This window comes from Molothrus aeneus, chromosome Z (assembly GCF_037042795.1).
Source record: "Molothrus aeneus isolate 106 chromosome Z, BPBGC_Maene_1.0, whole genome shotgun sequence".
NCBI lineage: Eukaryota > Metazoa > Chordata > Aves > Passeriformes > Icteridae > Molothrus > Molothrus aeneus.
The window spans coordinates 34,342,486-34,359,354 of NC_089680.1; the positions used below are offsets into that span (position 1 = coordinate 34,342,486).

General features: G+C 36.5%; 1 protein-coding gene across 4 annotated transcripts in view; it reads right to left on the reverse strand.

Annotated features, from left to right (window-relative positions):
• Positions 1 to 255: 255 nt before the first annotated feature.
• NLN (neurolysin) overlaps positions 256 to 16,869 on the reverse strand; it is a 36,312-nt gene continuing 19,698 nt past the window's right edge. For all 4 annotated transcript variants that reach the window (XM_066569679.1, XM_066569677.1, XM_066569680.1 and 1 more), the window contains exons 6-13: positions 16,158 to 16,318; positions 14,782 to 14,917; positions 12,390 to 12,756; positions 10,797 to 10,998; positions 6,836 to 7,022; positions 5,681 to 5,809; positions 5,060 to 5,196; positions 256 to 789 (exon numbers count right to left, since the gene is read on the reverse strand). In XM_066569679.1, the coding sequence (XP_066425776.1) occupies positions 655 to 789; positions 5,060 to 5,196; positions 5,681 to 5,809; positions 6,836 to 7,022; positions 10,797 to 10,998; positions 12,390 to 12,756; positions 14,782 to 14,917; positions 16,158 to 16,318 (1,454 nt within the window). In that variant the 3' untranslated portion in view covers positions 256 to 654. The remainder of the gene's footprint in view (positions 790 to 5,059; positions 5,197 to 5,680; positions 5,810 to 6,835; positions 7,023 to 10,796; positions 10,999 to 12,389; positions 12,757 to 14,781; positions 14,918 to 16,157; positions 16,319 to 16,869) is intronic.

A 16,869-nucleotide genomic window follows, 5' to 3' on the forward strand; every position in this document is an offset into this window, starting at 1 on the left:
AGTCACTGATTTTGGCTGATTTTTTCCTTTTTAGTTATACTTCGTAAGTATATAAATGGTACAAAAATTTAACATGCATCAGAATTAGGTCTAACAGTACCACACAAACATCTCGGCTGTACAGGTATCTGGGGGAGGTTGTCAGTCTTGAAACTTGTCAGGCAGCTGGACTGAATTCAAACAATGACAAAATCAAACACACTTCCTATCCATCAGAGACACTGGTGAACCATCAATACAAAAGAGAATAGAGAATAAGAATGAATCTGTTTCCTTTATTGCTGGTTATATTATTTTTATCCCCTTCAGTTTTAAAATTAATTCACAAGACATAATATAAATGCGTCTCTTAAAAGAAAAACATGGCATTAACTCCTCATATTGATCAGTATTAATTAATACTATTTCATAAAAAAATTTAAAAATTACCATCCAATTTCCTCAGCTTTTGCACATCTCAGAATTTTTTTCCCCGATGTTGAATTTTGTAGTCCTATGAAGTTCTGTTTTAAAAGTCACATTTTTATTTATACAATTTAAAAAATCATCAAAAAATGACCTAGTTTCCCTAGAATGATACATAGTTAAAATGTGAAATACACTGATATTTCCAGCTGATTCCATACTTTATGCCATTACCAAAGAATCATAGCTTCACTGAACACGTAATCCCTTACTCAATAGGAAAGCTCTCTGGCTTGGTTTACGCTCCAAGAAATTTTGTAGCATATCCATTCCATCCAAAGATCCTCCAGGTTTCAAAATGTGGTTTCTGTATTTCATCCCAGCCTGACAGAAAGTAAAGCAGAATGTTAGTACTTCTTATTTTGCCCACTGCCCCCTTTTCTGTATTTGTTGCATATTTAAAAATCTATTCATGATAAAACAACTTTCCTCCTTCCAGATTTTCCTAATATCAAATTAGGATATACCAGGATATGTCACAAGTATAATTTAGATCTGCTGGAAGAACTCAAGAGAGCAGAAATTTGACCAGTTCTAACGAAATTATTGTTCTTGTGGTTTTACACTGGTTTTGAAGCTATAATCACAACTTATTTGAAGACATTCTATAAAGCATAACAAAAACACAACCTCCTTAAAATCTTCAGTGAAGGATTACCCCATGACTGATAGACAATAAGAGGGAACCCAACATCCTTTCTCTAAACGATGATTTCTCTTTCTTTAATCTTTGTTTGGATAACACAGAAGATACTTCAGAGATGAGATAGGCCATAGCATTGTGGAATGGCATGGCACTCGCACCCAAGTAATATACACAGTTGTACATATCATACAAACAAACACATCTAATACAACTATTATAGTATATTAGAGAAAATGAAGCTTAACTCAGATTTTAATTTAAAGAAGAAATATTATTACTTCAGAAAAAATGGATTCCTTTAAAAAAATTAATGAAGTTTCTGAGAAAACAAGTAATGAGGAGTTTCTTAACAAGAAGTTGTATTTTAAGGAATGTATGTATCTGAAGAATTCTGGGCTTCTGAAATGTGACTACGAATGAGAAAATGTTATTTTGCATGCTCATTTCCCAAATGCTTCTGATATTAAAGAAGACAATGTTCTTCCTTTTAAGCAGTGTATACATATACACTTCTCCCACAATTCAACAAGAACACATTGCTTCCTCATGACTTCTTGGGGGTTAGGATTTTTCCTTTTGTTTCTTCCTCTCATGGAGTTTTGTCCCATATGTTGCTAGGAAACAATAACTACCAATACTTAAGAAAACAAAAGATGTAGCTGTGGGTCACAACAATCCATTGGAATGGCCCTGGCTGGAGGCGGTTAGATCTGTCAACACAGAGAAAAGGTGAGGGGACCTGGAGGTTTGGGGCTGGGCTTCTGGTCAGTCTGGTTTCCGGGTTTGTGGGAGAAGGGCACTGTTTGCTTTTTCCCTGCTGCCTGACCACTTGGAGCTGAAATATTAGGACTGGCTCCTGCCAGACCCTCTGCCCACCTCGTGCTGCCACAGCCACTCCTGCATGCTGAACTCAGAGATCCCTGTCTGCTGCAGTTTTCCTGCACTGCAAGTCTGTTTAATTATTTTTTTTCGTTTCTCGGCCATTTGGTGGGGGGTCCAGAGCCAGCACGTGGGGTGTCCCCATATGGGCCACCTCTGCACAGGAGCCTGGTAATCGTGACCAGCTGCCGCTCATGACTCCCTGTCTGGGCCGAGCTGCCATCCCCGCGTGGTCCCTGAGCTCGTGCCACAGCGCCCCCTGCAGGCGCGGGGGAATCACAGCACTGCCCTGCTCGGCCCGGAGCCAGCAGCGCCCCTGCTGGCTGTGACTGGAACTGCACCAAGGGGAAATGGGATAAACAGCCAGGAGGTGACTTCCTCGGGTGTTCTGGTTTGTTTGCTGTTATGGCTTGTTTGCCTTGTTATACACAGACATAGCAGTAAAGAACTGTTATTCCTTTTCCATATCTTTGCCTGAAAGCACCTTATTTTCAAATTTACAATAATTTGGAGGGAAGGGTGTCCTATTCTCCATTCCAAGGGAGGTTCCTGCCTTCCTTGGTGGACACCTGTCTTTCAAATCAAGACATGACTGTACTGTAAAAACAAGCGAAGGTGTTTTTAAGTGATGGGCTTCCATGACTTAATTGAGCTACCATTTGCATTGTCTGAATTACAGCTGGAAAAATCTAAAATAAAATAAAAATAAGTTAAAAAAATCACTGACGCGTTGTTCACATTTCACAATTGTTAGTTTGCTGAACATCAGCAGCAAATGAATATATTGTTCCTTATATTTTACAAATATTTTTGAGTAGACTTGAGTCTTCGCTGTTACCCCTTCAGAGCCAGAATACTGATTAGTTCTAGGGAGACCAGAGGTTAGTTCAGATAATGTGCAAGAATTGAGGAGGTTGGCTACTAATAAAGTTAGAGTTAATTGTTTGTGGAAGGATTTTAATACATTCAATCTCTGAAATTAAGTTTTATAACTGTTGCTCAAAACAGAAGGAGAGGTTTAATTAAAAAAGGAAGAAGTAAGCCAAAGTTCTATAAGGCCTAGTCATAATACTGTAACCATTTTCCTTTTCTGCTGTTCAGAAGACTAGTCTAAATCTAGATATAATGAAGTACAAAAAACATACTGGTATCTAGCATTTGTTTATAAAAAATTGTTTGTCCCATCCTGTGGGATGCTATCACACTTATTTGGGTTAAAAGATAACTAATTTGAAAAGATAACATTGAAGAGGGAGAGAAAAAAATCTCCACAGCTATCCGTGAAGTTATATCAGCATTCACACAAAGTGTTTGTGTGCACATATGCCAGAGAGCAAGTGACACACATAATCATCTTTCTGCCTCATTTTTTAGCCTGGATAACAGGCCTCACAATAAAAGAGGCACTAGCTGTCTTTCAGCTGTTCCACAAAAATAGTCATGTTTAGTGTAATTAATTTATTTTCAAAGGCTCCCATATACAGACAAAGAAACAAAAATTTTCACCAAAAAATCAGAATAAAAGACATCCGTCAGGAGAAGTAAAGGTAACAGAGCCATTTTGCCAAACCATAGCTTAGGATTTTCACTATACAGTCACTTAAATCAGACTTTTGAGACTAGAGAGTAAAACTGATGGAATAAAAGTGCAATGGCACTGGAGGGATATGGACATGTCAGAACAAAAAACTGACACAAAGTTCCACAAGTTTGGCACCAGCACCCTTAACCATCTTTCCCAAATGCTAGCAGTTATAAAAGCCAGCAAGTCTGATCCCTCCTGAAATACCATTTTTAAGATCGATATGAACAACATTCCATTAAAATTTACTTTATTTACTCATTTAACTTTACACTTCTTCTCTACTGTTCTTATTTATGACTGGCTATATTCCCAATGAATAAGCAGGTATATTTATTCTCATATGTACCTGTCATGAATCCCTATCCCTTCAAGGTCAATCTTAACCTCCAAACCCTATGTCACTTCTTCTCTCAAACTGTGAAGTTGGCTGTTTTTCTTCATAAAACCGCTTTTGGGTTTTGTTGGCCTAACCACTGCCTCAGTTTCACAGTCTTACCCCGTCCGCATGATTCTCTTTCAACTCCTCTCTTTGTCCAGATCGAAATCTAATCTTGTTTACTGTCTCCATCCTCTAGAGGGATGGACAGTTCTAGAAGTTCTGGTTGCTGTGATAAGTACAGGGAGGAAAGAAGGCAAATTCCAGGGGAGAAAAAGGACAGCCATGCATTTTCTACTCTTTCCTTTACTTCTCTCTTGTGTATTTCTATCAAAAGGAAGAACTAGTGCTGGCAGCTGAATCAAGAACACAGTTAAGAAGATCAGGAAACCCAAAATGGCAGAACTCACCTATCTCATCTGCAGCACCTCCACTCAAGTCTAATACTATAATCTCTGAAAAACATCGCTAGAATTGGCAGGACTACTAACCACATCACTAATTACCCTTTTTCTCTGCTGGAGGCGGAAGAGGCTGGAGAATTACTCTAGGGAAAAAAGACCCAGTAAATCTAGAACCTGTTAATGATTTGGACTTCAAAATGAACCTGGGATTTAAAGTGAAGATGAAACAACTTTCACATTACTCTGTATTGTGACAGAGAAAGCTCAAAATAAATTCAGTTTTCTAAATAATAACTACATAAAAGGACCATATAATTCAGGTACACAGAATGTAATGGAAATTTAAAAGAATCAGAGCACCACTATCATACAGGTTTCACAGCAGATGAATATGCATCTGCTCTTGCAATGGAGGAATGTTTTTTTCAATCAGAGGAAGGCATTAGACAAGGCAACACAATATCTCAAAAGTACTACAGTATTAAATATATGGTGATGTAAGAATTGCATTAAAATTCAAGTGCTCTTGGAAATTTTAAAAAGGTTTTCCTAAAGTTACTTTTACACTTTTTTTTGTTGATCTGAACTCGACAGGTACAGTAGTAGTACTTGAGATATTATACTTAGGGGTCGTGATGGCAATAAATGTGGTTTCAGAGACAAAGTGCAACAGAAGAGTTTATCAAAAAGTATTCATCACCTACCTTTGGATTCATTATTCCTTCTTGCTTAAAGCAGCTATAAAAGATATCCATGGAAAAAACTTCACTCCACAGGTATCCATAGTATTGACCATCATAACCACCTGCCAAATGTCCAAAAGTAGCTGGCATGTTTGTTCCTTGAAAAGTAGATTAACATCAAGTTATTGAAATCAAATTCAGTTATTTCTTTGATGCATACAGTACTTCAAAAATAAATTAATAAGGAATTTATATCAACTACTTTGAAACTTTTAGCATAAAGGGTCTGAGTATGCCTCAAATTATTGAACATAGTCTGTTGATAACAAAGGAAACTCAATTTCCCATTTTAGGCTACTTGTACATCCAATACAGATGTGACAGAACATCCAAAATGGAAATCACATCATGTCACTCTAAAATACATCCTGCAAAACGCTAAGTTTTATATTTAACTTCAGAATCTTCCTTCAGAAGAGGTCACTAAGATCATCCTAAATTTAAAAATAATTATTTCAGCTTTATAAAGTATATTATTCCATGAACAGTCCTGGTTTTTGTATGCTGAGCATTACTGAGAAAGAAAGGCATGTTAAATTGAACCATTTGGGCATGCTGTATAAAAGCTTCATACTTACATACCTGGGGTGGCAGGAATTCCTAGAATCTCCATACAGAATTTAGCATATTCATCTGCTGGGTCAACAGACAGCTTTGTATGCAGTGCCTGGTCAACTTTGCTCAAAACAATCTGACGGAGGGTCAGAAGGCCTAATCGGGTAAAAACATTTAATTAACCAGCATCAAAATAGGTGGAGTTTCATTTTCATCTCTCCTTCAAAGACCTAAACATGCATACTGAATTATTCGAATTTTTGAGTTATATAATTTCCATCTGAATTACTCCACTTACAAAGAGTTGGGAACCATAGTTTTAAAAAAGGAATTATCATGCTAAGCCCCCTCTTTTGATTATTACTTTCCTCATAGATTAAAAATAAAATAAAGCAGATATTTTAAAAGCAAATTTTAATTTAAACTGTTTTTAAGAAACTACAAGATATGACCCTTTACTCAGACAAAATGCTTATGCAGCTAGAGTCTGTGCAAGCCACAAGGACAAAGACTTCTTGTTCGGGATAGGAAAGCAGTACGAAATAAACAGGAGTAGCTTAAGGATGAATTGATAGCATAAATTGGAAGATCTGATTACAAGAATAAAGAGGTGAGAGTGACAGAATAATAATGACATGATAGGTAATGACGTGTGATTACAGTCTCAGTTTGGAGATATGTATAAGGTCTACAACAATGCTGTCTGGGATATGTTATGTCTGTTCAGCAAATTTGCAAGTAACTTTCATATCTGTTAAGTGTTGCATGCAAATCAAATGTAGACAATACATGTAGCTATACTATGTCTTGCACAGTGCCTGTTCTGGACTACATTTAAGATTAAAAAACCACAAAAGCCACACCTGACTACACCAGACTACCCTCCTCCACCTACTACACACACCACCAGTTTTAAACAAAAAAAGCTTACAGGTTAAAATTTACACGGATAGGAAGGATACTTTAGTTCTGGAGCTGGCCTGGAAAATCAGAGCTGCTGCTGTTCCTGTAAAGAATTCTACCTGTCATTGTAGCCTTTTTTAGTGGGGTTCCCACACAAATAAGCACAAAAAGGCAGTGTAAGTGTAAACACAGAAGAAATTTAATAGGCTTCTTATGTTTGTCAGCTTTTTCAATTTCATACTTTTATACATGTACTTTGGGGAGAAAATGCAGATATACCTGTATTAGCAAGTCTAGAGGCAGCAAGTTTCTCCAGGAGAGTGTCTCCAACGTGGGTTGCATCTTTATAGTGTCTTGACATCTGTTGTAGTGGCTCTTTTTCCCACACCCAGTTTTCAAACATTTGTGAAGGTACCTCCACAAAGTCTGTTTCTACATTAGTTCCACTAAACCTTGCAAAATCAGTCTAGGAAAAAAAAAGCCATTTAATTAAATTAAAATAGAAGCTGAGATTTTTAGCAGAATATAGTATTTCAGATGTCAAGATTTCAGTTTAAATCACAGGAAAAGGAATTGTTTGAACATAATAATAATAATAATAATAATAATAATAATAATGAAATTTAAAGAAAGGAGGTAAAAAATCAGACATAAGGTTATTATCAAGGAGTAAAGTACTCAGTAGTTATATAGTGAATTATCTACTGGTACAGAACAGTACTCCAATTTTTTTAGTATTATTGATTTTTACCTTTAAGGTTATGACAGCAATACAAATGTTTTCATGCTGTCCTGTGACAATGATGTAATTTCTAAATTATTATAGATTTTTGTTGTATTACTCCAAAGTAAAATAATAAACTCCAACTACGCACTTTAGCAAGTTTTTTGTATTGCAGTCTACCACATTGACTCACAGACTTTACTTAACCAACTTATTCTATTAAGCTTTGCCCTATTTGTCCTCATTTGTAATATATGTGGTTAACATACAGAACAACTTTTTTAGCCAGTAATTGATAGACTGACATAAATAAATCGTAGCAACCTCATCCATGAAAAGTTTTCAAATCTGACACTTTGATAAAAGAATCTTTCTTCTGAAAGCCAAACAGACCGGAACTTTTTTTAATTTTAGTATCAGCAATAACTTCATGTTTAAGAAGCTCCTCCAATACCTATTTTGAAGAAAAGTTTGTACATTTAAGAATCTTCACTAAAATATACTCTAAATCCAAATATATCTAAGAAGTCACCTCTGAAAGACAGTTGTTCAAATACTCAGAAATTATTTAATTTCATAGAATCACAGCATCATAAAGGTTGGAAAATACTTTTAAGATTATCAAGTACAGCCACCAACCCAGCATCACCACCCTGTTCAACATTAGGCTGTTAACCTATGTCCTCAAGTACCATATCCACACATTTTTTGAATCAATCCACCATTTCCCTGGGCAAACCATTTCAAAGATTTACAACTCTTTCAGAGAAAAAAAATTTTACTAATATCCAATCTAAACCTATCCAGGTGCAACTTGAGCCATTTCCTGTTGTCCTGTCATTGATTGCCTGGGCGAAGAAGCTGGCCCCCACCTGGCTACAGACTCTTTTCAGGCAGTTGTAAAAAGCAATAAGGTCCCCCTGAGTCTCCTTTTCTCCAGGCTAAACACCCCCAGCTCCCTCAGCTGCTCCTCACAGCACTTGTGCCCCAGACCCTGCCCCAGCTCCATTGCCCTTCTCTGGACTCTCTCCAGCCCCTCAGCGCCTTCCCTGCAGTGAGGGCCCAGAGCTGGACCCAGCACTGGAGGTGTGGCCTCAGCAGGGCCCAGCACAGGGGGACAATCCCTGCCCTGGCCCTGCTGGCCACAGCATTGCTGATCCAGGCCAGGATGCCATTGGCCTTCTTGGCCACCTGGGCACAGCCTGGCTCATGTTCAGCTGCTGTCACCAGCACCCCCAGGTCCTTTCCAGCCACTCTGCCCCAGCCTGTGGAGCTGCCTGGGGTTGTTGTGACCCCAGGGCAGGACCCAGCACTGGGCCTTGTTGAACCTCACACCACTGGCCTCAGCCATGATCCAGCCTGTCCAGATCCCTCTGCAGAGCCTTCCTATCATCACCCCACCCTTGTCTTGTAATAAGTCTATCTCCTCTTGCCAGCCCAATTTTATTTATTTTCATTCTCATCAACATACTAACAAAACATTTTAAGCACTAGAAGAAAAAGAATTCTCTGTTGTCCTCTCTAAGAGCTGTTGATATTCTTACAGTCCATCCTCTGCTGGAAAATAGAGCCTTACAGGATTATAGGTTTTTAAACTTAGTTTCTTGCAGGGTTACCAAAAAAAATATGTGTAATACAGGACATAACCTTGAACTGACATTTGTGTCACATACATGCGTCTTCCTCTTATGTCTTCTGAAGAACAACACAAAAGGAGTAAAACTTTCCTCTACTCTTGCAGGCTGCACAAATTCATAGTTGGAGGCTGGCCCTTTTTACTGTCCTTGCTGAATAGCAGCTCTGAAGAAAAGCTAGGAAACACCAGCTTCAGGGAAGAAATAATGAAAGAAGTGGCTAGAGCAAAAAGCAAATGGCCTTCAGATATCTTCATTTACCCATACCCAAGTGCCCTACACTAACAAAAAACATCAAGACATTTGGTACAAGTTACTTCAAGAGCACTCCCTGAACACCAACAAATTCCCTCCCTGCCCCGATCCAACTCTCCAACAGCATAACTCAGTTTTCCAGTATATTACATAATCAGACCTTTACCAGCAGCTCACAAATCCTTCCCAGTCTCCTCCTTGCGTAGCATTTAACTGCAAAATCTTAACATGCTTAAACAAATCATCATATGAAAGAAGACAGTGCTTTGTACACACAAATTCCAGAGGACAGGATGTTCTTCTGTAGGACTAGCAAGTTTGCACATATGCAAATAGCTATTTACATACAATAGAGGAGAAATGAGCATGGCAGCTGGGCACACAGAAAACACCAGAGCAGTGTGAGAGACAAATGAAAAGCAGGCCTCTGATCTGTGTGAAATTCTAGAGCAACTCAAGTACATACGCATTGGAATTGTTGGCTTTGGCTGCCGTGAAAGGACTCCAAAACACTGAGGCACAACCTCACTGGCAGTCAAAATGTTGTCAGTTTTGTACTGTTTATAAACCAATGCCAAATGTGTTACACTTATAAACATCTTCTATATTGCCTAGGTTTTATTCCTCAGTTTTTGATATCAGAAACACCTATCAAAGGGTTGATAAAATAATATTTCTACCTTTAAGATTATTAAAAAATATCTAAGCAATTATTAACTCTGGATTTAATATATGGATTTCTGTGATGACATTATTCTTTATTCTGCAGTCCCAGTCTCTAGGATCATGGTCAAGAATTAAAATCTAATATAGGTAAATTTTCCTTGACTTTATTATTTTGTATTTGTTTATACAGAAGATGAAAGAAATGCTACAGAAAATCTGATTTTGTAATTAACTATGTCAATTTTTTGGTGTGTGAATACTGAATCTCATCTCTTTCTGAAATATAAAATTTTCACTAGGTGAATAATAAATCTATCATTTGGCAGTATCAATTTTACATGTAAGTAAAAATGAAAACAGAAATTTTAAAACTTTATTGGTACCTTGATGGAAAATCTGAAACTACCTTCAGTTATTTCTGGTCACTGCAATAAACCTAACCTGTCAGATAGGAAAAAATAAAATAGCTTAGGCAAGACCTGTTTTATGCTTGTGATGTCAAGAGAGATAGATCTCAACAGTACTAGATGCCAAAATGCTGCAGGTCAACTAGCTTCAGAAATTATTTTCATTCCTAGGTATAGCAGCATTGTTTTATTTCTAATACTTGGTTTCTAATGCCATACATCTACAAAACTAGAAGTAATAAAAGGCCATCTGAACAAAGCCATGACTTAACATCTTCACTGTACCTGTACCTGTGATGAATGGACTCCTGCATAATGCAGATGCAAAAGTACATGTTCCTACAAAAATGTTTTTTGTAAAAAGGTGTATTTATTGCTTCAGTTTGAAAAAAATATTAAAACTAAAACCAACCTATTTCTATTTTTTCAAAAAAATAACCAGAACTCTGCATATGTGCTTTACTAAAATAGAAACCATCAAAACAGAACTATACCTTGCTTTGAGACAGTTGAGAAAGAAATAAGTCTTACACTGGGGTAGAAACATCACTAACCTGTGCACATATCTGATGCATTACATGACCAAATTCATGGAAGTAAGTCTTTACTTCATCGTGTCGCAGCAATGATGGTCGATCCGACACTGGCTTTGTGAAGTTGGTGACCAGAGCAGCTACAGACATCAATCTGCTGCCGTCAGAGAGAAGACAGCCGGGTTGTAGACCAAAGCAGGCTGCATGCCCATACTTTCCCTCTCTGTGTAAGAAAATACATCAGATAATATCTTCAAACCACAAACCTGCTCACCAAATGGTGAAGCCTGTTCAAGAACAGGGACAATCAGTCAGTTTCTCTACACAAAGTTTTACACAAAAATGTACATGTTCTCATGACTTCTAAGACTCAATAACTTAAGAGCATAAGAGGAAAAAAGCCCCTTCTACTCTCATACTGAAATCACAACATTTCAAGATTTCCAGCAGCATTTAAAAGAACCTGTTTTTAACAGAAAAGCTGAAAGTATATATACTTCAGATGCCTGTTGTGTTTTAAACTGCTACTGCAACAGGAAGAACTAGATTCTGTTCACTGATGCAATTTTTTTTATTATAGGAGGTAAAAGAATACAGTAAACAGCACTTTCACTGTGATGCCAGAGTTTAAAGAAAAATTATTTTGAAAATTTTGCCCTAAACTATTCAGTTAACTACTCAGATTAAGTCAGAGGAGTCTTATTGACACATTCCCTCAGCAATTCGCATGATATACATAAAGGTGGAAGCAGGCAAACAGGTGAAGGAGATAGGTATGTTACCCTAAAAAGAAAAATTTATTTACTACTATATATATTGAGTAGCCTAATTTTCTTAGGCCAGAAAACATTAAATCAACTTACATTAAAAAGAATGTCAGCAAATTTATCACATGATAAATACTAATCTAAAAAACCCTACACCAAAGCAAAAAAAAAAAAAGTAGTGACAAGTAGCCAAAAAGGACTAGCCCAGAATAAATCCTGTCAAACCAGTTGAGTCTCCTAATCTTTGAGAAAACACAGATGATACTGTAAATAGCTACAAAGACAGCTGGAGAGCTACAGAGATCAACATGGAAGTAAATCTGAATGTGTGCTCAACACCAACCTATTCTTGGTATTGATCTATTTGATTCAGATATCTGGACAATAGGGTAGAAAATACACATAAAGTGTAAAGAGGAACTAGGAGAAACTAGGAACCTTAGCAGACAGAAATATAATTGATCTGAGCAACAAACTGCAGTAACACGTAAACAGGAATTTTACCTCCAGTTTAGAAAACTAAAACCCAGTAGTAAGCTAGGAAGGAGAAAAGTTCATAGATGCAAAAAATTATGGACAACTGACTAGAGAGCAATACTACCAAAAATGTGAATGAAGTAGCAATGCTTCATAAAAATGAATTTATGGAAGAAATATGGAAGTACTTAAAAAAAAAAAGTGTAAAAAAATCTGAATACAGTCCAGAGGACAACTTAATAAACACGATATTAATCTTGTCAGTGGAACAAATATTTACTTCCAAATGCATTAAATTTTAATTAGACAAGCAGCAACCCATTAAGATAAATTCCATTTTAAACATGTAAGCAAAACACTAAGTCATTACCTGGGGTAAAGATCCAAATAGAACTGCCCTAGCATTTCTCCTGTTGATTTATCCTTTACTGTATAAAGAGTAACACTGTCGTGCCAAACATGAGCACTTTCTATTTGCTCAAATTCAAGTCCCAGCAGCTTCTGGTAAATATTCAGTAAGCCTTCTGTAACAGCCTCAATTGGGAAGTATTCCTTCAGTTTTTCCTGATCTATGGAGTACTTCAGCTCTTCAGTTTTGCTCATATAATAATGAAGATCCCATGCATTGATTCTTCCATCATAATCAAAGTTTCTTTCTTTACATTCCTCCTTCTTCAGTTCTAGAATGAATTGTCTTTCTTCCTCAGCCAAAGGCTTTAGCTTTTTACTCAAATCATCTGAAAGAAAGATTGGCTTAGAGTCAACTTCCATGTTCCTTATCTATTCCTATAAAATGCACTCTACACTTCAAGCACATACTCCAGAAGTGGGTGTTCCCCATTCATTCACCAACAACAAGCAACATCTGCTTTCTTGTCCTAAATGCTATAAATGATACAGTAGATTCCATGTAGGCCAAAGAGTGGTGTGAAGGGTTAGTTGAATTTAGACTTTTTCCAAGACATCATAAACGAAAAGTAACACTAAATACTTATGTTTGAATGCTTTGATTTTATGTCATGTAATCTCAGTATTCCTCATACATTTCTTCAGCAACAGCCAAAGACTAGAACTCTTGTTAGTTACTGGAAGGAAGTGCAACACAAAATTCAATACTTCTAGCTAAAATTCTGTAAAAGATCCAAGAGACCCAAGAATTCTTGCCTATATGATGTCTGGATTCTACACTAGCAAAGCTTCTGGATATTAAAGTCTATGATTCAAATTATTTCCAATATACTTTCCTTGGCAGCAGACATATTTAATATAAAATATTTAAGCTTACTGACACTTCCATACAGTACATTCTGAACTTATTCTCTTGTAAATGTTTCTGGTTTATCAGAAACTTTTTTCTTCATTAAGAAAGCAATGTTCATTGTTGATATCTACAGTGTAAAATTTGGGAATTGCCACTTCTGTTTCTAGGAAGGCTGTAACACACTAAATGCATTTGCATGATTGAAATACTGTTTGCAGCTTGTACTGTGCTAAATTCAGAATATGTCATAGGAGAGAATGCTCTTCTTCCTAGATGTAAGATCAGCTTATGAACACTTGATTTAAAACATGATTAGATAGGAATAAAGTAGAGCAAAACACAATGTCATGCTGGTAGCTGAGGATATATCAAAAGAACCAAATAAAAAGTGACAATTAATTTGATGCATGTTCTCCCTCTGTGAGAATTACCATGACGCATGATATGCTAACTTATGTGTGTCAGCTTCAAAATAAATGAAAAAACACAGTATTACAATAATATAATGGACAAAGAAAGTCTAAAATACTTCAAGTACACTTAAAACCCCTAACATGTAATAAAAAATCAAAACAAAGTATTTGTTAATTGTCAAGTATACTGAAAACTGGTATTGCCAAATATGGATCTGATCTGATAATTGAGCATTTAGGAGAAATGCAACAGAATTATGGGTTTAGAAAGAGGAGCATTTGAACCTCTTTACTGAAGCATAAACACCCTGCTACCAGCAAACATACCTCATTTTTGTGCTAATTTCCTTCGGGGGGTTACTTGTATGATACATCAATATACACTCCTAAGTTGTGTTAGGACACAGTAATAAAGGAACACATATTCAATGGAGCTACCAGAGAGCAGAGGTTAACTCTACATCCAAGAGTGCACTGACAACGACAGGAGGACTCTAAATTCATTCATAAACAGCTGTGTTTAAAATTTTCAAGATACCTCTATTTTCAGATCAAATTCCATTAGAGGGCTTTTGAATTCCAGATTTAATCCTTCAATCCAGATATAATTTTTTAATTCAGCTCCTGGAAGTTGCACCATGTCATACACCAAAAAGACACCAAGGCTACTGATTCACAAAAAATTGGGAATGAAAAGATGCAGTTCTGATGCAGCCTTTTGAACTGATAAAATTGCTTAAGCTGCTCATTTTACTCTGGTTCTAAATTAGGGTAACTGCATTTTGGGGCAGAGAAAGGTTTAATCACTTGCTTATGCTGGCTGTCACAAAAAATTTGTGACAGCCAATATAAGCAAGTGATTAAACCTTAATAATCTCACAATTTGCCTTGTGCTTCCGGATTTGGAATAATTTCATTTGTATAGCTATAATCTAAAAAATATATATGCCAGAACAGAGGCAGCAGAGTTCCTTTTCTGGCTAAATGTCATGGGTGCTGTGACCCAGTTATGTATTTAAATTCATCTTGGCTGAGGGGACATATTACTACATTAAATATACAAGTATTGCTTATAAATGTGAACAAACCTAAGAAGGTTGCTACATTATCTGTGGTCTTGGCAGTGTTTACCTCCAGGACAAAGTTGGCATGTGTGTTGTAACCAAGAAGCTCTGCTACTTTTGCCCTTAGTGGAAGCAACTGCTGCAGAATTTTTGTGTTCTCCTAAAAAAGAAAGTAGGCAAATTTGTAAAATGAAATCAGAAAACACATGTTAACAAACAATTACCTCAATAATATCTGTAATCCTAAGAAATAGAAAATATTTCAAATGAAACACTTTCAGATTTAAAATATAATATAACCTAAGATTTTTGGAATACTTCTTCTTGGTGTTTGCAGGTAGCTGGTTTCCTAGTCGACCTGATTCATTACTCTCCTTATTATTACAACTTATCTTTTTTATTTGATCAAAATATACACCATTTTCTTTCAGGTTGTGAAGAGCTTATTTCCTTTATCAATCATTTACATGTGAAAGACAATAAGGAAATTGCTGGCAGCAGGCTTAATTGCTTGTTAGTGATGAAGACAGATTGCTAATTATTGTGCCAACATCCAAAGCTGGTTTGCAAATTTTCCTCTTTTTCCACTCTAACAACAGTAGTCAGAGAAAGATCTGAAACAGAAAACCCCAGAACTTGACTTAAATGTCTTAAAGAATCCTCAACAATCTGAAAACATATGTAAACCTTCAGCTCTGGAAAAGTGAGATTTGTTGGAGGAAAAAAAATTAAACACTAGATTCAAAGATTGTCACACAGTTTTATCAAGAAATCTCTTTATGCATGTTGACTTGCAAAGTGGTCAGTTCCTGATGCCATTTTATCTTGTACTCATCACATTTCCAAGTATTTCAAGCACAAAATCTCAACTCTGCTATTGCTCTCTAATGCATGGTTGGTACAATTGTCTGAATGACATATCCTCTACCTTTCAAGGCTTTTAAAATTTTGTACCTGTCTAGTTGTGCACATATGCAATCTGTTGATTTCACATTTGACCATCTGTATTTATAATTAAAACCTGTGCTTAAATAACCCCTCTCTATTCTGAAAAATCTCAAAGGACTACAGAAGTCACAATCAGACATCCTTTTCTGTGAGGGAAGTGTCCATAAGCATCTGCAGAACACTGTAGGGAAATTTCACAGAAAATCAAGATCCCACTTCTTTTAACAGAACCACTTGAACATTAAGATATGCACACAGAGGCAGACTGTCAACTTCTAAGGTCTCAGAAGGATATCAGAATAAATTGGAGCAAGGCACTGTTAAAGATCATGCTGGTAAGTTTTGATTTCAAAATACTCTACAATGTGCAAAGCTCAAACTAAACATTTGAATGTCTAGCTCGATTTTTCAACTCTGTCACTGCACTGTAGAACAGCCAGTACACAACATACCTCTTTGCATCTTGAGTTAAAGGCAGATTCCATTTTTCTCCTGGTTTCTGAAACGCAGCACTTCTTCATAACAGGAAAATAGTGGGGATACTTTAAGGTAACTTTATACTTGTCTTTCTCAGTCTTCTCTAAACTGTTGATAAAGTCATCAGGAAGGCCATCTATAGAACACAATTTAATAAATGATATTTACCAAAATTATCTACTCCCCCGTTTATGTGAGACTGTTGCCATTTGTTTTGCTGCAATCCACCTTGAGATCAGAAATCTCCACAGAAATATGCCTCCTTTTTACAATTTGCTAAAACTTTTACAAATTCCACCAAGCAAAGCAAAATTTGGAAACACTTGAGAGCAAATGAGAAATACACGTAAGGCCACCAGATAAAAACTGAATACCATTAAAAAAATCTCTGTTATTAGAGCATATTTTATGTGATGCCTTTAGATAATGAATCCCCAAATTCTCTGTCACATGAAATCTCTAGCTTGCTTTAAATTACTGAATTAGTTAAAATTTATTACAGGACTAAAAAAGCTTTTCCAATAATTACACAGGTGATTGCTTGATGATAATTGAGAAAAGGAACAGAGTAAAGTCATGCTAAAGGAAGCAGGACCTTGATGCAAGGCAAAAACCTCAGGAAGCACAAATATATGAAGACATCAGGAACACCTGCAAAAGATAACTCTGAATTGATTCTGGAGGACT